This window comes from Empidonax traillii, unplaced genomic scaffold (assembly GCF_003031625.1).
Source record: "Empidonax traillii isolate 1590-97213 ecotype Southwest subspecies unplaced genomic scaffold, ASM303162v1 scaffold6:size4315531, whole genome shotgun sequence".
Lineage (NCBI taxonomy): Eukaryota > Metazoa > Chordata > Aves > Passeriformes > Tyrannidae > Empidonax > Empidonax traillii.
Genome location: NW_020955199.1, coordinates 3,574,297 through 3,598,862, shown reverse-complemented (window position 1 = coordinate 3,598,862; position 24,566 = coordinate 3,574,297). Strand labels below are relative to the sequence as shown.

The 24,566-nt window shown below is 38.2% G+C and overlaps 1 protein-coding gene across 7 annotated transcripts in view; it reads right to left on the bottom strand.

The window, feature by feature from the left end:
- Positions 1 to 24,566, bottom strand: part of XRCC4 (X-ray repair cross complementing 4) — a 148,549-nt gene that overhangs the window by 54,551 nt on the left and 69,432 nt on the right. For 6 of the 7 annotated variants that reach the window (XM_027881200.1, XM_027881209.1, XM_027881223.1 and 3 more), the window contains one exon: positions 1,980 to 2,127. The exons of the other annotated variant lie outside the window; for it this stretch is intronic. In XM_027881200.1, coding sequence (XP_027737001.1) covers positions 1,980 to 2,127 — 148 coding nt within the window. The remainder of the gene's footprint in view (positions 1 to 1,979; positions 2,128 to 24,566) is intronic. 7 annotated transcript variants of the gene reach the window in all.

Below are 24,566 nucleotides of genomic sequence, written 5' to 3'. Positions count from 1 at the left end.
GCGTTAGATTCCTGATGTTTGGTTTGTGACAGCCTTGGTGAACATGAAATGATCACCAAAATTTCAAAAATAATTCTAAATAAGCTGTATTTGCTAAAGCAAGGACTGTTGGATATGGTTTTGTGCAACTGCATCTTATCCATAAACCATTTACATTAGTATTTACACTAAAGAATCAACTCCTTCTGCAGGTCTATGCAGGAGAGTTCAGAAGGGCTCATCTGTGCATTTGCAAACGTGATCACAATCTGTCATTTGATCTTCCTGCCAAGCAGAAAAACCATGACACGCTTCCAAGGGCTGCACATCTCCCATGTTTGGGATGGAGCCCTTCCAGAGGTGAAGGAATTCCGAGGTTAAATTCCCCCCTTGCCTCCCTGCCGCCCTAGCAGTCTGGGGTGGTTTGCTTGGAATTAGGAATTTTATTTTTTTGCTCAGTGACACAATACTGGAAAACATTTTTGGGCAGGACCCCAACATCCTGTCAGCTTAAGATAAAGCCTTTTTGCACCACATAGGATCTGGCATTCCGTCAGCACAAATTAGTGGAGAAACTTCATAAAAAAAGGAACATCTATATTTGTGAACTGGTGCTAATCCCACATCTCCCTCCTTTTGACAGGCTGGAGAGAAGCGAAAATTATTAGCCCAGCAAATTGACTGAAAACTTGATTAGCACCTGGCAGAAGATTTAAGATGAAGCTCAAAAACCCTCAAGGATAAAATAATCAGAAAAGTGGAAATTGTTACAGTTTGGCTTTTGTAATTTTTCAGGTGAATGCAGAGATTCTGTATCTCCTTAGTTAATCAAAGAACAACCACTGCCACATAGTGCAAAGAGAAAAAAGGGGGATAGAGACTGATAGAATGGATGTTCCATTTGGCAAGCCTTAAAATATAACTAATTATATTATAGCCCAGAAGAAAAGACACTCTTCAGGTTCAGCTCTGACTAGCTCCACAATCATATGAGAACTTGACTGTACAGTAGGAAAAACTTAATGTTGCTCTGTTTTCTTTTCTAAAATTTGCCCTACTTAAGGGAATTAAATGAAAAATATCAGTATTTTCTTAGTCTTTCCCCTACACAGAGGACTCAGATATTAATAAACAGATGACTGATTACTCAGTCCAAGGACTTTCTATACTCCTCTGTAATAATTTGCTTCCATAGGTTTTGCTTCAGCAATCAATACTAAAAAAAAGTGAAACTGAATTTCAGCCAAATACAGGCAGATTTTCAAAATTAAATGGATAACATGGGGAAAGGGCGTTCTTCATTGCAATTGTAAAATAACAGAAAATAGAATCTGATATTTTTCTACACCATTCTAAAAAATGCAATTTTTCAACTAATAAAGCAGGACTGTAAATTTAAACATTCCCAGGTGGCATCAAGCCACAACCTTCTACATCAAAATATAATAATAAAAGAAAATTCTCTTGGTTTTCATTATTAAAAATCTTTGCTAGTCATGGGAAATGTCTTTGTAATATACTTGTGCCCCTGTCTATTTAAAGAGTTTGCTATCCATGGAATATAACAGACAAAATAGGAATATAAGTATCTTCAAATATAATTTGCCATATGTTTTAAAGAAATACCACTAACCGTATTGCAGCTCTGAGTTAATAGCATGTGAACCACCTCCCAGACCATGTGAAAATTCTTCCAGAAGTTGAAATTGACATAAGAAGAAAAATATCTACAAGTGCTACAAATTCTGATATGTTCATGTTTTTAAATTTTTTTCTCCCTCATGATTTTATTTTTCAAAATAAATCCATTCTGGTCTATTAAACACGGTACTGTGAGTTGATTTCCACTGAAATTTCAAGGGCTGAACCACAGGGTGATGAGGTTGGAAGGGACCTCTGGAGGTCACCAACCCCAACCACGACCAGTTGGGTTTGGAACACAACCAACCTACGATATCTTTAAGTATAAAAACATTTAAATACATTTAAAAACTGCTTACTTTTCTTCAGGTGGTTGTTCTGCCTCATAAGCTGCCACCTTAGGCCCTGTCCCAGCAGGTTTTGCAGCCCTTTGTCTTCTCTTCCTTCTTGGAGCTGTGTCAGCAACATCTGGGCTCCCCAGGAAGGAGGAATCCCTTCGCTCCGGTGCTGCCAAAGGGAAAAAGGACCAAAAAAACTCAAATATGAAACACTGCAAGAAATGGAAAGAAATGCTTCCTCTGATACCTCTTTGTAGTCAGTGGACAGTAAGAACTGGGTAATCTGTCTAGATTTTCCTTGACTCTTTCGCTGAGGCTGAGTAAAGTAGGCTCTGTCCCTGTTCATTTTCCTAAACTATGGTTTCATACCTGGTTCATATTTAACTTACCAAGTAATTTCATAAAATATGCATTATCCACACTTAAAACACAATGCCCTCTCTGCTTTGATGATTACCTCCTTGAAGCTCAAATCTCAAGAAAACTAGATCCTTCCTTAAGCTAAAATCCCCCTGAAAAGCCCCTATTAATGCACTCAGAAGTTATGCAGATATTTTTTCTCCAGCTACCAACATCCTGTAGCATATTTTCATTTGGTATGCCTGTTTTAAAAATAAAATCCTTAACTAACTATAATTTTCAGGACAATGATACCCAGAAAAGCACAAATTTCAACTGAAATACATTAAATAATAATGGGGTGACTGAGGCTGATGCTGTTATGGTAACTTCCCTGATTATTACTTTCTGTGCAATTTAGAGAGGTTTAATCTTGACATGGATGAAAGATGCCATAATTTTGAGCTTCAACAAAAAAGGTTCTCACAGAAAGTAAATAATAAGTCTTGTTTCTTCATTCCTTTCACATCTACTCAAAGCGAAACAGGAGGATAATATACAACCCACAAGTGGCATTTTCACTGTTTCTCAAAAAAAAATGTGCTTCTGATCAAGAACATTGTTAAATTAAACAGAGGCTCCAGTGCAGCCACTGCTTACAAAGAAGAACATCCTGAACATTTAATAATACTAAATATTTACCAGCATGCACTATACTACATTACAGGCATACAGATATTTGTAGGGTGACATTAGGCATTAGCTGACAAATTTCCAAAGCATAAGCTTAATTAACAAGTTTCAAAGTGCAGTACAGACAAGAGACACATTCCCACAATAAATTCTGAAAAGGGTTAAACTACAGCCCAATTCTCCACATGAATCTTTAACTAGATATGCTTACTTTTCCAGTGCTAAATGTTTAAAATACGTTCATGATAGTTACTATTTACCTGCAGCATGTTGGAGTTAGTACGTCTAACATTTGCACAAACACTATTTTATATATTCCAACACCACTGCCTAAAGTTGGCCTCTTCATAATTAATGCATATAAAATAGTTTATTGTCAAGAACCCAACAGCTCTTATCCTTTTTGTTGTTCTCCTCCTACACCCTCTGCTTTGGCCAAGAAGTAGATCCAAAGGTTAGCCTCATACACAAAACCTCCATAATGCTGGTGTTAGATAAAAAATGTCTCTGTTGTGACTTGTGCAATATGCAGTGGTGATCATAGCCCTCATGCTCAGCATTGTTCTGTTGTTTAGACACAGGACAAAAACAATTTAAAATACATTTTTTTTCTCTTCTTTCTAAATAGGAATTTTTCTTTTAATAACACCAAAAAAAAAAAAAAAAAAGGTTTCTCATTCAGACAGTCCAGAATGCAATCTTACAAACAGCAGCAGACTGCCTCAGAAGTGACGGTTGATCACCACAGGCTTGGGGTTTTTCATTTTGTGTTTCATTTCTCATTTATTTTAAGCAAACTCCCTGTTAAAACCACTAATGAAAAGAAGGCATATACTTGAAGCATCACCATAAGACTTTAAACACACACGCAGTACTGCTGCCCTGAAATTATTCCCATTAATGAATTAATTTATAGCACTTGTCTAAAGGCCAAAGAAAGCTTAAGCAAAATATTATTCATTGCTCAACACAAAATCATTGGGAAAAATGAGAAACTGTCTTAGATGCAAACCTAGTTTTTCATTCTGAAAATATTTTCTGTCTAAATTTCAGCACTATTTTAATGAAGTAAGGTTCCTTGAGGCCTCAGGAAACAGAATTTCTTACTTTTATATTATGTAATGCAATACGAATGACTGTTACACCTTTGAGAAGAATAGTAGCAGTTTTAATACAGACAAGAGTACTGCTTGATGAAAGCCCTCAGCTGAACCACATAAAACAAGCACTGATCAAGAAAAGAAAATACTCCCAATAGATAACATACCTTCTGCAGGTGAGAAAATGCAAGAAGCAAGATTGAGGAGAGAATAAGAAAGGGAACTGTAGCTCAAGTACTAAATTATTTGTGCTAAGATTATAGACTTTAAATAAAAATTCCTCCTGTATTTTTTGTTGTTGTTGTTTTGAAGAGTGATATTATTTGGTGGGTAAGGGAGTTTTCAAATAAGATAGGATATTCTAGAAAATAACTGAAAACTAAAAAGAGCTATTGTTGGTTTGGAAACTTATGATGAAATTAAATCAATACAGTCCTACAATAGTTGGTGACACAACATGTCTTTAATATAGGAAAATGCCAGGACTCATTCTCCAGGCATTTGGTAATACATCATCACCATCTCTGACACTACAGGCATTTAACTTCTATAGACTAGTTGAAGATGGGCAGTCCAGTTAGATTTTAAAATAGATTTCTGCATTACTTTACTTTGATATACAGAAGTCAATTGTTTAAAAAGAAATATATATATATAATATATATAATATAAATATTATATTCACTTTTTAGTTTAGAAAAAAAAATTACCCTATGCACCTTCATTCTCTGTGTATCACCACTCGCAATCAAAATTCTACAGCTTTGACTTGTCTAAGTATTAATGACAATGCTGTCCTCACAGAGAAAACAGGATCCATCTCCTCCCAGGACAACAATAAAGGACTTAAACCAGCACTAAAAGTTTTGCCATAAAAAATGTATAGAGGGAGTAAAGCAAGCAAAAAATGAGTAGAAGATTTCCAAATTTGAGCAATTTGATTGGCATCAATGACCCAGCTTCACAAAGACAGAACATACATCGATGTCCAAATTATGAAAGATATACCACTGGCATGAAAAACATATTACAATTCATGAGATTTTACCCATAGTAAACAGACATACCTTCCCTTCTCTTCACCTTGCTATCCTATATTTAAGATATAACAAAGGATCCAGTGGATTCAAGGAACATTCACATTTTCAGTAGATACCACTAAATGAAACATATTCAGCTTTGTTCACAATAAAGAATGTGCACCTATAAAAACAAAAATCCAAACTTTGCTTGTAATTGAAATGGAAAAGGAAAGATTTACCAAGGACACAGGCATTTATCCTCAAGGGAAGCCTTTATTTAAAATTACCTCCTGTCTGGGAGATTTTATTAACAGCAGCACAAAACTCTGTCAACTTTCTCTTCTGAATGAGAACTTAGCTTTTTTGTCAGAGTAGTTAGGACGTATGAAAATTTGTTCAGATTTTCAGATATTAATGCTATCGTAGGTCCCCTAAATTTCTCTCAGCAGAATCTCTTAGCTGAATTCTGCCTAACTCCAGGCACTTTGTGTTGCTGCACGGAGATAATCAACTGGACTTCCAAGTTCTGCTGCCTGTCTTTAATGAAGCTGATGATTTATCTTAAAATCAGCACCAGTAGAAGATAAACTAGACCAAAAGGTGACAAAGTGGTCACAAAACCATCACCTGAAGAGCACCAGGATTGCCTGTGACAATTGTTCCCCAAGATACTAGAGAAAGAAAAAAAAAAACCCAAAACAGAAAGGGAGCAGAACTCATCACTTTAATCCCTGACTGTAGTGTAAATTCTGCAATTATGTGGTTTCTCAATCCCAGCCTAATTCCTGAAGGATCACCATGGCTGATAATAATTAGCATCTCTTTGACAGTCTCAGCAGAGCCTTCTAAATGAATGGGTATGGAAATTAACACCTCTCACTGGTGTAGCAGTATTTGCAAAGTGGGATTAAGTCACTCTTGACAGGCAATTTAGGAAATACCACTTTAGAAAACTACCTACAATAAAGTTATTCTGTGTATATAGATTTTGGCCACAGGCATTTTTCATAAGAAATAGATGTATTTAGATCACTCAGAGATCACAAATTAAACACTGGCATTCACAGTTCGTGTATCTGCTGTAGTGAAAGTAACAGGAATATGTCACTATTTTAATTTTAGGAAAACAGTGAGAACCCCTCTGCATTTCCTTTGTTTTGGCCTACTGTCTATTTCAGCATTTGTATGAATTGGGGTTTATTGTACTGTAATCCCCTGGGGCCGAAAGGCGGTTGAGACTGAGGTTCTATAAATTCTCTGTCAACTAGTTATTAACATTTATTTTTATAAAGAATATCTCCATGGGAAGTGTTTATGAAGACACATTTTAAAACAACTCCAGCAAAAAGTTTAGATCCAGCCCTACAAAATTTATAAATTGTATTCAGTTCAGTACGGAAGTTTACATTTCACCCTGTAGGCTGTATTACCACAGACTTTTCTATTTGCAAAGTCTATTTTTTCCTGATGTCATGTTTTTCTAAAAGATTTTTAAAGACAATACTTTATTAAATTTTAAAAAACCCAAGCAAACAACCCCCCCAAAAAAAACCCAAAACCATACAAACACACAAAAACCCCCACAAACAAACAAAAAAAACCCCAACAAAAACCAAACAAAAACCCAAACCAAACCAAACCAAACAAAACAAACAAACAAAACAAAACAAAACAAACAAAAAAAACCACACAGAAAATCAACTTACTTCAAACCTGCAGGGAAACTTACCATGTTATAATATAAATCTGTTTGCCATGCATTTTCCTTCTCAATGACTATTTAATGGAGATAACTCAGATGTTTATCTGTTGCCATCTCATATTGTCTTAAAACTAAATGGCAAAAAATATTAAGGTAAATTTGACAAGCAAATAATAATAAGTTTGGTCAGGAAGCATGAAAAAATCTTTCCATCTATCAAAATACCAAGGTAAAAAAAGAATGCATTTTATATGTGTCTGCAGACTGTGAAGGTGCTCATTAATTTTAATCACCAAGGCCATGATCTGTAATAGAAATCCTTCTTTTATAAAATACCTTGATAAGGGAGATTTCAATGAACCATATTCACTTCATCAAATGAGATATTAATTTTCAATAATCCATAATAATGTGTTTTGATGAAAATACTTTTGTAATGTCATAATTCTAAAAAGGTCTCTCATCATAAACATTGCTAAAGGTTATGATTTATCAGTAAAATCTTGAAGATCAGCACAAATACACATATTACATATATAGTGTCTACAGCCCCTAAAAATTAGTTCCTGCCCTACAGCACAAACAGAACGTGCTCAAATCTGTCCTGACATAGGTCAGGTGGAAGCTCCATTACAAAGAGGTAAAATTTTACATTTTCAATGTCGGTATCTAAAATCTCCTAACCATTAAAGTTGTTTTCCGTGCTTTATTTTCCACAGGTGCTTTGAGTGGAGCAGCATCAAAGCTGGCAACTCAGGTGCTGAGGTGGTTTTTACTTGGTCACTCGTGTGTGTATGAGTTGGGCTGCTCAGCAACAGCAAACTCCAGCTTTCCAATGATCCACTGCCACTCCAGATTTATTGCATGCAGTTTTAGAAGTGTTTTTTGCACGTTTGACCTTCCAATCTTTTAGAAGCTCTGTATTAAGGATAATTTTTGTGTACCGTGGTTGGATGTGCCATCATCTAGAAAACTAGCACATCCAAATTCAGGCACCTAAAAAGGGTTAGATGAGCTCACTGTCTCGGGTGTGACTGTTTGCTGTAGTCATTCTCTAGGCTCCCTGGATGTCACATTTGGATCATCTGAACCACCCAGGGTGGAGGCAGGAGACTCCTGGACAGCATTCCCAGGAGATGTGAAGCAGCACGCAGGTCAAGTAAACACAACAACAAAATACACAGACAGAGGAACTGAAAACATGAAACTTTTGACAAAATTTCTGGGCTGTGATGTTTCAGTTCAATGTCAGGTGGTAGAGCCCAAAGTAATTTCTCACCAGGCATGTAAAACATAAACCTCATTCCATCACTTTAGCTCTAGTCAGTTTTTCTGATGTCTCAGCTGATGTTGCTCAGCCCACCCAGCTGATCCAGGCCCTGGCACCAACAGGGGTGGGTTTCCAAGGATCATGTCTAAGGTTACCCTATATGTCACACAATTTCTATCATTATTATACCTAACCCCTGATGGTGTGAGTGTGGAGCCTGATGTTTGAAAGTCAGCCCTAAATAAGAAAGTCAGCAGCTATAATTAACATTACTTACCAATTTCAGATAAGTGATTATTTTGTTAACCTTTATGTAGTCATGGAATCACAAAATCACAGAATGATCTGGGTCAGAAGGGACATTGAACATCATCTCATTCCACTCCTCGCTACAGACAGGAACACCTTCCACTAGCCGAGGTTGCTCCAAGCCCCATCCAACCTGGCCTTGGACACTTCCAGGGATGGGGATTTCATAACCTCTGTTGACAACAGGACTGCTGTTTGGAGTGTAGAGGTAAAATAAAATATCTACTTATGAGAACTTGGAAACAGGGCTTCTGAATAAAGACTGAATTAAGACAGCAAGTATCAAACCTCTCAAGCACAGAGTAGGAACTATAGCTACTCCTGTGGTAGTTTCTTCACTCAAAATCAGTATCTGTCGGAGAAATATATAAGGGCGACTGAAAAGATATACAGACAATAAAACCTTTTGACTTTATTTAAAATTTTGTTGACTTTCTGAGCCCAGGTGTGCCCAGGTGGGCAAGAGGCCAATGGCCCCTGCGCTGTCCCAGCCACGGGGTGTCACAGGCCCAGGGCAGTGCCTGGCCCTGTGCTGGGACTGCTGGGGCCACACCTCCAGTGCTGGGGACAGTTCTGGGCCCCTCAGACAAGAGAGACATTGAGGGGCTGGAGCGTGTCCAGGGAAGGGAACGGAGCTGGGGAAGGGTCTGGAGCACCAGGAGTGACTGAGGGAGCTGGGGGGGCTCAGCCTGCAGAAAAGGAGCCTCAGGGGGGACGTTCTCACTCTCTGCAACTCCCTGACAGGAGGGTGGAGCAAGGGTGGATAAATTAGTAAACTCTATCTAGAATTATATTCTATATTCTGGTTTTTTTGAATTACAGATATTTCTACTTTAGGCTGAGAAAACATTTCAGGTGGAAAAAAATCTCCAATATAAACCTATTTAAACAGGAATTTTGCTTGCCTATATTTCACTACATATTTGTAAAGAAGCACAAAAGCTTTGAAAGAAATACTACATTCTGATCAGAAGCTATTTTTCTGCTTATATTATTTACCTAGCAACATAAATATGCGGTCCTGTTTGCTTTCTTTGAGAGAAAAAGACAGATTTCAGTTTTGAAATAATCTAGTCAGTGACACAAGCCCTGTGTCCTTTATCAACAACACAATTTTAACCTTGGAACACCAACCAGCTACATTAAAACTGTCCTTACAAGGGAACATACATAATTGATGACAGCACAGAACATAATCCCTCAAAAGTTCACCGTCAAAGGACAAAAGTTGAGAAAGCACTAAATGAGTAAAAGGGAAATGGAGCAGCTTGTACATCACTAATATTATCAGAAACAGTCAAGAGTGGATGCTTGCTCAGAAAGTCTCCTTTTACCTTTAGTTCCCCAATTTTATTTCTGTCTGTGGAGCGGTAACTGAAAGTCATCATTACAGGTGGCTGCTTTGTAGTAAGAGTGATTTAATTTCTTATTATTCTTACATTCAGGGAATATCTGTCACTTGCTGATATTCAGGAAAGACGTGGGTAGCTACACATGGATAAAATCTTCTGGAATCTACAGATGCAGGAGTGAAGCTCGACCATTGTTTTCCCAATCCCACAATCTTCTGGCATCCCATATTACGAGTAGTTTCCTAAGGATCAAAGTTACCCAACATACAGAATCCTGCCCTGTACTGAGGGGGGTCATGGGATCTGTTCCTCATTCTACTGACCTTGATAAATACCCACACTTTGGTTCCTTGTATGCCAACCTCAGAAAACCCAAGATTTGCTCCAGCATCCTCCGGGCTTCAGTGATGATCAACATAAATTTGGGATGAAGCCTGTAAGATTTTGTACTGCCTCCTTTTCCGCCCACTCTCCTTTCTTTTCCCTGCCTTTAGCAAACTTAGAGACACACTGAATATATCGTGGTTAACTGGTAAAAGCAGATCATCACCCAGAAAGTGACTATACAAGGTCCTTGACAGAGTTAAAATCCAGTCCAAACCCTTTCCTTCTCAAAGACTCTTCCACAAGAAGCTCATGCCCTTTCCAAATAATCTTGCTGCAGAAGAGATTTTTGGAACATTTATATTTTGCTTTTTGTACGTATATACCTAATTCTACCCTGTTCCTGAAATTTAACATGGTTTAGATCGTTTATTTTTATTGTATATTTTTTAATTTTCTATAACCAGCTGATACAGTTCCAAACTCTGTCATGAATTTCCCTACATTTGGTGTGAAATGAGGAAGCTGACCTGAGGTCTCACATGTCATTCGCTAGGAACAAAGTTTTATTTGCACCATTATCTCTCTGGACACATTTACTTATCTTGAAATTAATATAAAGCCTCCACTAAATAAAAGACATATCACAAATATTATCCACAAGTTGCTGTCAACTACCTGTTTTGTTGGGTTTTTTTCCATAGTGTTCCTAAAAGGCTTTTCATGCTGTGAATTTAAAGACAGCGTTTAAGATGTCATTATGGCATGTCTTTATATACAGCTGCCATTAAGGTCTTTATAATGGATTCAGAAGTGATGAACATAGAAGATGCCTGTGTCTCAGTCAGAAATGACACTAATGTTTTTATGGCAGATGCACTGGAACAATCTCAATCAACATCACGGGATAATTTTGCTTTGGAAAATGCTACAGGTAATTTTGGCTTCTCTAAGAGGTTCTGGGAATATACTTAAGGAATTTTAAAGAACTCTGTAAGTACTCTGAGAGCAGCAACACATTAATATTTATTACAACACTTACGGAGCAACGAATGTGAAATCTGATCATGTGCAGGACATTAATATACAATGAATAAAAAATTATCAATCAGAATCAAGAAGTTGGTTTAACTTCTCTTTAGATGCTTTTTAACACTTACAGAGACACCTAAACAGCATAATATTTATTCTTTATTTATTATTCATTGTGGATGGATTGTAAAACTTGCGGCAGGACCCCAGACCTGTGTTTACAGTCTGATGTGTGTTGCTTTTCCTCACCAGGTCCCTGCACGTCTGCAGGGCTCTTCTGGTCAGGCTGAAGCTGCAGTGAGAAAGAAGCTCAGCTTCAGAAGTTAAAACCTACACCATTAAAACATGTACAAAATACTTGGATATTGACAAACTGGGAGATAGAGAGCAGTGGTGAGGGTGAATGGCAAAAGACCATGGTCCCAACTTAATCAAGATGACAGAGATGCACAGCCAGGATATGGTATGAAATAATTTTGTGGTATGATGGGGAATGTCACAGTCAGATTCATTATACAGAACTGGCTTTGCTCCCCTGGGATCCACTAACTCTGGGATAGTCTTTCCATATGGCTGAAACTCCACTCCTCAGTAAGAAAAAACAGGATCACACCCTAAGCTGTGCTAATGTTCCATGTTTCCTTCCCCAGACAACGTCCCGGCGAGTCACCAGGGCCAAGAGGCAACAGCGAAATTCTTTATTAAAATGGGGATGACAGAGTTTTGATCACTTAAACGCACTCCATAACACAGAACCCAAACTGGGTTCAAGCCCAGGAAACATGCTATTTTCTCATGATAAAGAGCCTTACTACTAAGCTTTACTGATATTCAGACTAAACCTCTGCAGGCAGCAGCTGCCTGAGGTATTACTGAAGGGTAGAAGACAGCTTGGACTGGTAAAGCTTGAAGCAATTACTCTCCATCAATACGCAGTGATTCTAAAAAAGGATGGATATCTATAAAAGGGATAATTTATCATCCTTAATATTTTATGCAAGCTCAAAATATCTATCTGGAATTAAAAAATGCTAATCTATATTTAAAGTATTTTGCAATTTCATGACACTGGGCAATTCTCATGCCCCTTTACCATCAAAAATTCATTTAAATTAATAAGGGCCTGTGGAAATTTTAAACATTTCCTGACACTTCAAAACAACAGTTACCATAACGGTACTGTTTGATTATAAAAAGTAATACAGTCTCCCTGTAACTAAATAAAGTTTAGAGAAAATGGGATTTAAATATAAAGAGTATAAACACACACTCCTTTCCCCACCACAACACAAAAGACTGATTTAGTCTGAAAAGAGTTTTTCCTTTGGCATGTTGCTTCAGGAAAAAAATATCAAGGGATGATCACTGTGATACAAACTACATACTAAATTGCAGTGGTGAAATACTATAAAATAGGATGTCTTCAAAGAAAGAACGTTAGTGGGTTATTTCCAGAAAAATTTGCTGAAGATGTTGGAAAGTATGAATGATTTTATGACATTCACTGAAGAACAAAGAGAAAAAAAAAGGTGTTTCAGGCTATAAAGGCCTAGAGAATTAAGCTCACTTGCAGCAAAAGCAGAATAAGGTCACTGGGTTAAGCAGCTGATGTGTGGGATGACAGAAAGCCATAATAATGTTCTATAACCAGAAAATACTGTATAATTTGATTTTTTTACTCTTTCCAAGAAAAAAAAAGACATGTACAATAGGTAATCCTGGTATCACATTTTCTCAAACTAAAAGCTCCATCTTAGAAGTACTCCAGCTATCCTAAATAGTGATATCTTTGACAGCTTGATCCTTGGTAAAAGCAATGTTGGTATTATCTAATGCTGGAAATTTTGCCTTTAACTAGTATTGTTTCTAACCATCAAAACACTTGTCTAAAAAGACATTTAAGAACCTGTCATTTTCTTTTATTGGAATGGATTAATCATTATTGGACTTGTACACCTAAAAAGAAAAAAAAATTAGATCACAGAGAGTTCCAAATAAGACATTTTAAAAAATGTCAGAACAAAGTTCAAAAACACAGAAAGAAGCATCTAATCTTTGCCCATGCCTTCCCTGTGGTGCACAACACCCTCTCTGTTGGTCAACAAAAACCACATTTAAACATCCAGGACTGGGCACAAAACGCTGATGTGAATAATGGCTGCTCAGATGAGTAACACTTTTATTACATATTCAGAATCGAACAATCTGGCCAGAGTACCAGAGCAGCCTCTCTGGAAGTTAATGGAGCCATAATGAATGATGCCAATTGAGAATTCAGAGTATTATTCTGGGGTGGTTTGCTGGTGAAATGCACAAAACAAAGCAAAAAGGATAATTGCATGCTAGACATGAACACAGTCTTTTCAAAGTGTATTTCCTGAAAGGCAGATGAATTATGTCACTACCTGAGAAACACCTGGAATCCTTCTTGACCACTTCTTCTCAAGTAAAATCTCTAGATACTAGTTTTGTATTTTTTAGTTAAATTATATAAAAAAGTCTTACAGTCTGTTTTTCTTCCCCACAAGCTCTGAATTAGCAGGAAAAAAACACATGATTATCCTGTAAAACATCCATTTTTAACTCACTAACACACCATACCTACCCCAGAATGTGAAGTTTTATTTCATAAAATAAACCTTTCCCAACCTTGGAAAAGCTGATGAGAGTTTGGGAAGGACATTCCTGGATGCCAGAATGGGCTCCCAGTCCCTGGACTCCTGTTAACCTGCACAGTTGGGTAACAAAGCAACCATTCCAGAGCCTCTTGTTTTGATGGTATAAAAAGGAAAATGCCATGTGCCTTCACTGGAATCTGCACCACAAAAATACCTGCTCCCTCCTTTAAAATCATTTCTACTGATAACAACTATTTTAACTAATAACAACTGTGTTGATCTGGTTATCCAAAGGTATCTAAGAAAAATAAAGCCACCTCCTGTCTCCCAGACATGGATTTTAAAGTTCATCAGACCTGTGTGCCACAAGGGGATGATTTATTCCCAGATGCAAATTAAAATATCAGTGTATTTCTGGATGAGAACAGCAGCAGCGCAGATCCAGCCTGAGTAACAGGGAGCACCAAAAAACAAAAAAGGCAACTTCAAATTCACAAAAGAGCTACAAAATCCCCAATCTGTACTATGCATTTAATACATTGTCCCCCACCAGAAGACTGGAACTGTGTTTTCTCCCCTTGCCACACTAAGGCACATCTCCCTGTGCCCATTCCTTTCACTCCAGCTCAACAAAGACTTTCTGGAGGACACTCTCTTGCCCAGGAAGAATTTACCAGGGGGTTATTTTAAGGCAACTTTATATTGTTCATGCAGAGAAAATTCTCAGTAGGCTAAACATACAACCTTAGAAACCTAGAGCTTTACAAAACTATTTAATGTGTTTTAGTCATAAAATATAAACATGTCCTTCAAGTGCCATCTTATCTGGATTCTCAGAACAGCTCTTCAATGTTTGTGTCACTTCAAAAAACAGAGGAAGATTAGCACAACTGGCCCTTCTCTGCACACAAAAATACCTTCAATGCTCATAAAAGTACCTACAATGGCATGGCTGTATTTCTTCCATACTAAGATATCCTGTGCTGGGGGATAAGCAGGGAAGCAATAAATCACCTCCTCTCCTGAGCTGTCCAAAGCTTAACAACAAATACTTTCTTGAAGGTCCAGCACAGAGGTTGCGATCTTCTCCCATGTAACAAGACAAGAGGAAACAGCCTCAAGTTGCTCCAGGGGAGGTTTAGATTGGATATTAGGATCAACTTCCTTACAAAAAGGGTTGTCAAGCATTGAAACAGGCTTTTTAAGGCACTGATGGAATCACCATCCCTGGAAGTGTTCCAAAAATGTGTGGATTTGGTAATTAGGGACGAGGCTGTGCTGAGTTAAGTCTTGGACTCGGTGACATTAGAGGTCTTTTCCAGCCTTAGTTATTCTGTGATTCTATAATTCGATGACTCTATGAGGTGGACAAGCCCCTCCTTCTCTCAGGATACAGTGGGAATGATGCTTGTTCCCAGCGTAACACGATTTTCCGCTTATTTTTTTCTCAGACTACCAAAACTTAACTATGGTGCAAAGGTAATCAGGAAGTTCTCAGACATTAAAACAACTTTTCGATGTTCACGTGCCTAGAAAGATGGTAGGAGTCATAGGTTTGAAAAGAGACGCTGGAATTTTTCCCCTTGTGTCCCGTTTTTCCCGTCCACCCCCCACCCCTCCACCCCCCGGCCGAGATCTGTTTCTTCCGGGATGGGGGGAGTCGCGGAGGGGGTGGGGGACGGAGCGACTGGGCAGCAAGGGAGAGGGGGAAGGGGGAGGTTCCCTGGCGGGGAGGAGGCCGGGGGACACAGCTGGGGAGTCTTTTGTTCGGGGGTTTTTGGTTTTGTCGGCCGATCAGACAGAGCGGGGGGCGGTTTGGCCGCCTCCTTTTCTTTCCTGAGAGGAAGTGTTGGGGTTTAATTCCCCACGGAGACACCTCGCCAAGAACGACTGAGAAAGACCGACCCATCTCAGGGCGAGATATTCTGCCTTCGGGACTGCCTGTGGGAAAAAGGACTCTCTCGTTGCTGGCTGTAAAGCCATGGGCTGCGAGAACAAGGGCTCTGAGCAGCTGCTGAACTGCTGGGACAGTCCTGCCTCCCCCCGCTCTTTCCCCACCCCGGATTGCCACGGATTTCTTTGTGCTTTGTGAAAATGACTGACATCAATCTCCTGATCCAAATATCTTAAGGGTGTCACGAAAGCACTCATAGCCCTTAAAAATTCTCCAGTAGGAATCTTCTAATTCCTGCCCTGTTCCGCAGGAAAGTCCCCTGAGATGTTAAGGACCCAAGACAGAGATATGATTTTACCCTTGGTCTGATGCAATCAATGTCATCAGCCTACAGTAATTGAGGTCAGCTGCTCGATGTAATGGCTTGCTGTGCAAAACCTTTCATTTCCCTCTCTCTCTCTCTCAAAAAAAAAAAAAAAAAAAAAAAAAAAAAAAAAAAAAAAAAAAAAAAAAAAAAAAAAAAAATATATATATATATATATAATCAGTTTAGGCACAGGCAGGTGCAAAATCGAAGATCACATTTCCATCATTTACAATCTGCCTCCATCTCTGAACACAGGAAAAAGACAGATGTATTCATGTCACAAGTGCCAAAAATCTTTATGAAGTCCTTGGTGGGCAGAAGCATTTTTCACATTTCCCTAAAAGCTATAAGACTCAATCATTTCTTGGAAATCTACACTAGGACTTCCAGAAAGAAACACTTCTCTGTTCTCCATTTTGATGAAAAGTTAAAGCTAAGTGCACAATTGGAGTTTATCCCTCCTGGGCACAGAGAGAGGATGTGTATTTAATTTACTTCTGTATCTTGACGGCATCTTGTGCTTGGTTAGGGATTTGTTAATACCCTCAGAGCTTACAAACACTTGGCAGAACACATTCCTAAATTTCACTGGTTAATGAGATAGTTTTAAACATGGGGTGACAGAAAAAGCAAAGTAAAAAAAAACCAAACAGGGAACATCATATAAAAAATAAATGACAGCGCAGTGAAATGACCGAAAATCCACTTAATCTAAAAGTCCATCTGCATTTTACATCAGTTAAAAAAATTTTCTTTTATTTTAAAAACCAAGGTAGGTGACAATATTTGAGTTGACCTTTTTGTTCAGCAGAACTGAAATCAAGTTGGGCATAATTTACAAGCAGCTCACAGTGAAGGACAAGCATCAACATGTTTTTAATCTCCTGCACAAAGGCTCATTTTTCAGGGAGCAGCCATGCAAAGAAGCAGCAGTGTTCCACAGGGAGGTTTATTAAGCACACCTTGATTTGGAACAGGAGAGCGCCAGGACTTGTGACTCAGATTTGCTGTTGTGAAGTGAGGAAATGATGGAACTCAGTCTTCAGGCAGCCTGCAATCTGTCCTGGTCAGAGCCAAGGGTGCGCAAGGGACAGACCTTCCCAAAGAACAGTGATGAACAGAGTGCTCTTCATGCTCATTGGAATCTGGGAGCAGAGTTGGAATGAGCTGAGGATGAGGATTCACCTTCAGATACAAGTGGAACTGGATAAGCTTTACGTTCCTTCCAATCCAAACCATTCTGTGATTCTATGATCTACAAAAAATTCTGTTTTGAGAGTTTCATGGGATTTTTAAAAAACAAACTGTCCAAGAAAATTTCCTACTACCCCAATATCCTTGTCATATTGTACAACTTTTACTGTTTTCTCTCCCATATAAAGGCAGTGTTCCTGAATATCCCAACAAAAAATGCTGTGAGTCTTTCACTTGCAGAATACAGGAGTCACTGGAAGCTACAAACAGAGCATCTTTTAGCTAAGGAAATCCAGTGGCTAACAACATGCAACTGCTTGGAAAAACAGCATTTCCACGAGATTTTGCCTAGATTGCCTGAGGTGTTCCTACTGCTCACCATCCCGCAGTGAGTTTTCCTGCCAGGTAACACAGAGACACACATTTTGCCCTCTGTTTCATTCACATTCCCCTCAGCGCACACTGATCAGTAATGCAAGGAGCCAGTGTCTCACTTCTCAGGGATGTGCCCAAATCTTATCACTCGTGCTGTGAGACATATTCCTTCCCTGTCTCCCAGGCCACAGGGCAACTTCAGAAAGGCGACTAAGTGCTTTTATATAGTGCTTTCTCTCTTCTCCTCTTAAACAAAAAATAAGAAGTAGTGAAATTTTTACCTTAATCAAAATTCTGAAAGTCTTGTTTGAATTAGAAGGTTGCATATAAAATGTTTTGATCCTTTTTCTGCAGGAACAATGAGCTGCTAGTGAGCCATTTAGTTAATGATACCCTTCCCAAAACAGAATTTTATGCCTAACTAGAGAAGTTAATATTTGTTGAGGTGTAATGAAGTAAACTATAAAGCAGGGAGTACACAGCATCTTTATTTTATACTTAAAATTTCTCTCTTTTTTTTTTTAAATTACTTTGAAGTTTTCAGCAAAAATGTATTCGTATCTTGTGGAGATAGTGGGACAAAATTCAAATAGCCAGTGCCACAGAGTGCCAACATCACCCTCTGGGAGAATCCCTGAGGATTACAAATAGGTAAACCACTTTGTTCCACATGGTGTTTCTCAGCTCCTACCCCACAGTCCTCAGACTGCCTCCCGTGTTTCCCAGGAAATTGCTGGCAATCAGATACTCCTGACCTGACCCTTCTCTCCCAGGAACCAAGTAATGAGTATCCTTGTGAGAATCCAACACCTGGCTATAGATTAAAGAGGTATTTTTTTTCCTGGCTGAGACAACAGCTCACAGTATGGCTAATCCCAAACAAGCACTGCTTTTCCTTTATGGAATTGGAGATGCAGTTTGCAGGATCAGCAGAAGGAAATTTGGGGACTGCATAAGCGGGAACAACACTTGTTGCCAGGTGATCTGTCCTGGAAGATCCAAACTCTCAGCTGAGGGGGAAGAGCTGAGCTAAGCCAAAGCACTCCTGGAAGGTGTTCTCCTACAAGTTGAGTTTATTTCTCCATTTGAAACAAACAGGTTTGTTACAGGGACAAAAATTAACTTACTGCCATGAATGAGTTAACTAATGACAGGGCTGTGGGCAAAGAGAGGTGCAGGGTGAGAAGAGGATGAGGAAACCAGGAGGCAGGTATAAAAATGATGCAAAATGCTCTTTTCACTGGCAAAAAGGTGGTAGTGGTGAATACAAACTAACATTTCTCTGCCAAAAGCATATGTAACAGGGATTTGTGCAATATCATCAGATTCCTCAGGAAAACTACAGACCTCAGACCCAAGTAAGTAAAGTTACACCAACATTGCACACTCGTGTTAAATGCAGCTTTATATTACATTGTGTCTCTCCTTATTCTACTGAAATTTAAATTTTTCCCGCCCAGTTCCTGCTCCCCAACTCACATCACCTGTTACTCTCCACTCATACTGATGTCTGATGATGGACAAACTAAACACAACCACCTGCCCTGCAGAAGGACCAGCATAAGAGATTTTTGGTTTTGCTTGACCAAAATTGACACTAATACTTTAATTTGCATCTGAGAATAAAACATCCCCTTGTGGCACACAGGTCTGATGAACTTTAAAATCCATGTCTGGGAGACAGGAGGTGGCTTTATTTTTCTTAGATACCTTTAGATAACCAGATCAACACAGATGTTATTAGTTAAAATAGTTGTTATCAGTAGAAATGGTTTTAAAGGAAGGAGCAGGTATTTTTGTGGTGCAGATTCCAATGAAGGTACATGCAGGTTACACTCAATAACTTTCCAAGCAGTTGTCTGGTTAATCAATTAAATCATGGAAATTACTTTGGTACTCTTGAAATTTGGTATCAGCTATTAGTTGCCAAAGAGGTGCTTATTAATTTTTGTGCTGAGAAAGATTAATATTTTTATTAAATAAAAAATAAGGTCTCCTCACAAACTAAACAAAGGAATGGCCTGGCAGTAAACTGGAAATCATTTGCAATCAGCACAGTAAACTGTATTTCTGCCATGGCCATCAACACCGAAGACTAATCTCTTTTGATTGTGGCTTTCAAATGTTTGAGGCAGTTGTTTGGTTAAGGGAGGCTAAGAAAACCTATTATGGAATAAATGGCAACTTTTAACTTTTATTGTTTTTTGAATACATTCCAAAATACTGGTACATACAAATGTATGCTAATATACCTTTTTCATTTTAATTATGCTGAAATCAGATACAACTGATGCCTACACAATAAGTTTTATATTTTAATCCACATTAAAAAAAATAATTGAAAATGGACACTAATTTTAATTTATAGTTAGACATCTAAATTTCTATAATAGCAGGTACCAGCCGCTCACTGAGCATCCAAATTTTTGTTGGCATGAGGAGTGATACTGTCCCTTTATAAACACGGATAGAATTGGCAATGAGTTATAAATGAGCTAATAATGACATTTTTTATAAGCTACAAGGGAAGAAAAGGTTAGCATCCTGACTACAGGGATACATTCTTGAACAAGGTGAATTACTTGGTTTCAATTTGTGAAAACTACAAAAGATATGTCCCAGGTGATCAAGATCATACCTTTTATTTGCTGCCTCACAAGAACAGGAGCAAAGCTGTCACCAGGTAAAAGGTTGTGAAATGGGGAGGAAATCTGCAGAAAGACTAATCCATCTTCGAGCATGTTTTCACTTAGATTTATTTAAAGAAAGGTTAGATCTCCTTCTAAGAAAGAAGGGTTATACTCAAGATGCACAGACATGTATCACCTTTTTATCTGAGTACACAGCTTTCGGACAGAGATTTAGTTTAAGCACAGTGAAAATGAGGCCGTTTTAGAACACGCACTGCAAAATAATGGGAAGGGGGGTTTGCACCCCTTTTCCTAAATATATATGTAAAGCCCTAAACCTCATGAATTGTCATTTTCCTTTTTACAGAGCACTAGAAGTTGTCCAGTTACATGTGTCCCATCAGAGTAAAATAAAACAGACATAAAAAAAAAAGTAAATACAATGAGGCATCTGTAATTATGAGGAAATACATTCAAAAAAAATTTCAGTATGGTGGGTTCTAGTCTCCACCCAGCTAAAAAAAAGCAGAAGTCGGAGTTTACAATACTTTCTATTTGGCATTATATCTTTTGTTACTTTTAATTTATACAGTAAATAAAAAAAACAACTAATAGGATGCTGAGAGCTCCAGTTTTGAAAGCATCTCCCCTCCATCTTTTAGAGCCTGTAACTTAATGTTTGATCTGCCTGAACACAGCTTTGTGACTGATGTCTTCTCTGTGAAATCACTTGGCCAGTGAAGGAGCATAAATCAACAAGCTCAGGTTAATCTTCAAAAACAAGCAGAACACAGCAAAATGCATGACAGAAACTGGAGCTACAGGTGCCTTTTGCCTATCAGCTCTGAATTATTTTAAAGCCATTTCTTCCTTTCTAAGTTTTACACATTTCTAATTTGCATGAAGCTCCTATGCAGTATTATGGAGATTAAGGAAAAGAGTTCTCCAGGAGAGACTTTCATGAAAGATAAAAAGGAACTTCTCAGCTTTCCAGTACAATGACTGACAAAAAAACCCCAACAACTTAAATTGCTTTCCAAGATATGTGGCAACATTCCAAATGATTTCTGTGGAATTTGTATCAGTCAGTGTTATCATTTAGCTTTTCTACTGAGTAAAGCAATTTTTTTTCCAATACAATTTTATCACCTCACCCCCAATATCTTTTAGATTGATCCATGTGCTATTTTAAGAATAAAAGCTAAAGGACAAATAGGAAGCTTTTATGATTTTATGACAGTCCCTTTTACTTAGGATAGCTATAAATAACAAAAATATCCAATAAAATAAGCAGGATAGAAAAGAAGAGGAGGAGGGAATAAGTTAAAAAAAAAAAAAAGACCCAAAGCAAAAAAAGTTTAAAGGAGTATTACATTCATGACTTCTAGATGGAGCAAAGAGATTCTTGGCTTTGCTTCTTAAGAAAAGGCCTTTTAAAGGATTAAAATAAAATGTTTTTCTATTCTTATTTTTATAGTATGATGATTTTGACATTTCTTTAGGTGTAAAATCTCTTTCCAATCAAGTATTCACTGTGTTTGAAGAAATACAAAAACAAAAGGGCTGCAGAAAGCAAATCCAAACAGGGAAACCAACTCCTAAATCTAGAGAAGACCCACCAGACTCACAGGGTGAGAGAAATTTCCAAGTTAAAAACAAGGATGTGTGCTTTAACCTGGGTGAGTAATAAATCAAGGGAGCAACCACATAGTTTAGTGCAATATTGAACAACCCAGCTTTTAATCAAGATAGCCTGTTTGCTGGAATGAGACATTGTAATACAGTTGGGAAGCAATTAAGATAATTACTAAGGCGAATGTTACACAGGTGGCCAGATCAAATGCCCTTCCAGCATTTTGTCATAGAGAGCAACACTTTGAACTAACAAGTGGCAGCTTGTTCCCCTGCAGAAACAAAGTGACATGGGTAAACAGCTTGTAGAAACTTCTGATGGCTTGACTTGCTATCAGACCCAACAAAACACACAGGAAAACATGAAGTGTAAGAAGAAAACATACAAAATATTAAACTTAACATCAGAAGAACTGTTAAAAATTGTAGCAGCCACAGGTTGTTCGGCAAATTTAGCTGCGATGTGCTGCTCTCTGCTCTGCCATAACCTGCAGGATCCAGGCTTTGTGTGACTGCCACTGATAGGAGCCCTTTCCACAGCTAAAGATAAGGGATTTTATCCCAATGTTCAGGATTACAGGAACATGCTATCAGTCCCCTGCAGAAACCATTTTTTCCTCAAGTACCAATACTACTTCTTTTTGATGAAAGGATACCCCTCAAAGAGCTCCTAAACCCAAGATCAACTCTTTAAGCTACAGCCATATTTTCCAGAGGGAAGGGAACACAAATGTGCTGTTACTTGCATGTGAATTATTTTGTTTTCAGTATATCATGAAGTATAATTTTTTTTAAATGGTTAGAAAATTGAGATTGTTCAGCCTGGAGAAGGGAAGAGTTTTGGGTGACCTAACTGTGGCCTTCCAATGCCTGAAGGGAGCCCATAAGAAAGATGGAGAGAGGCTATTTACAAGGTCTTGAAGTGACAGGACAAGGGAGAATGGCTTCACACTGACAGAGGGCAGGGTTAGATTGGATATTGGGAAATAATTCCCTCCTGTGAGGGTGGTAAGGCCCTGACACAGGTTGCCCAGAGAAGTTGTGACTGCCCCATCCTTGGAAGTGTCCAAGGCCAGGTTGGAGGAACCTGGTCTAGTGGAAGGATAAAGTTCATTATGAAGTTTTGTGAGAGAGAGATTTCCTGTGCACTGAATTTAGTAACTTCTATGATCCATAATACAAGGATTGAAGCATATTTTGGTATAAGAAGAATAATTATTGCTATTTCCTTTAATGACAAGAGACCCCAAAGGGACCATTACGCTGGATACTGAACAGACTTAAAAGCCCAAGGACAAACAAAAGCACTGGAATGTGGATTATTCCAGACAGGCTGTTGATGGCTGGCAGAGGTTTCCTCCTCACCTGATAAGTAGTTGCTCTTTAACTGTTTATTGGGGTAGGATGGAACAGAACAGGGCCACTGATGGCCCCACTCCAGCACTACCAATGCTGCGGTTTCAAAACTGATCAGTTACGTTCTCAACCAACAGGTGTCCAAATAGGTTCAGGAGGAAGAGAAAACAAAGAGTCCCACCAAATTAGTGCTGTCTTGTAGATGGCCAAGTTACACGGTTTTAGTCCAGAGGAAACAAGTATCTGCTCAGTGCAGAAGTGTCTTAGCTCACAGAATTTATGTCCAGCTATGCTCTAATAAACCCCCCACCCTTTCAAAAAGATATGAAATAATTCCACCTTTGTTCAAAATCCACAGTGCTGAACTGCTCATTTATCTCTGCTTCTAAGTGAAGGAAAAAAAAAATCCAACACAGTATTCATAGATGTCCATTAAGCTTGGAATTACCAGCTTGGTCTGAAAAGGATCCTAAAATAAGGGTCTTACAATTCAGCTCCAACCTGATAAAGACAGTTAATTTGATGATTTAAACAGAGCTTTAGCTACACTTTACAACTCTACAGTTCTTTCATGTAACATTTAGTAGTAGGTGGATAATACAACAACAAATATTTTGAATTTTAGATTAGTCAATGTTGTTGCACCTAACCTGCACTGTAGTCATTAGATACTCTAATTTTTTAATCAGACACCAAATTTAGTAATCTGCAACAGTCTTAGCAAAGCATAAATCCATTACGACTCTACCACTTAGATAATTAGAATGACTCATTTAGAGGCAACCACCTTCAGCTGCATCACTTTTTTTATACTAAAGCATGGACAGTAAGAAGGTCTGTGCAGAGGTATAAGCAATCTTGATAATTTTTGTAGTAAAATGTGAAAGTAGTACTTTATAAATATCTCAGTGCAGTATTCAAAACAGGACTTTTAAAGCGATATGAACCATATTAGTATTTGTATTGTCAATGTATTTTGACCATGGCACCTGGTACAATACAGAGGGAAAGCAGTTTGACAACGACAAATATTTTACAGGCATCAAAACATCAGGTTATGGGGCAGGGGGGAGGGGAAGAAGTCAATATGAAGTTTCAGGAAAAAAGGTAAGTACAGATTCAAGGGAAAGGAAAATGAGATTATTCCTTGGGAAGAACCATTTCCAATTACAGCTTGACAGTGAAAAAGAAATAATTTAAGGCTGAAGTAAATTCATAGAATCATAGAATCATAGAATAGATTGGGTTGGAAAAGACCTCCAAGATCATCAAGTCCAACCCCTGATCCAACTCCAATTACTATATCATGGCACTAAGGGCCACATCCAATCTCTGCTTAAAAACCTCCAGGGATGGTGAATCCACCACCTCTCTGGGTAGGCTGTTCCAATGCTTGATT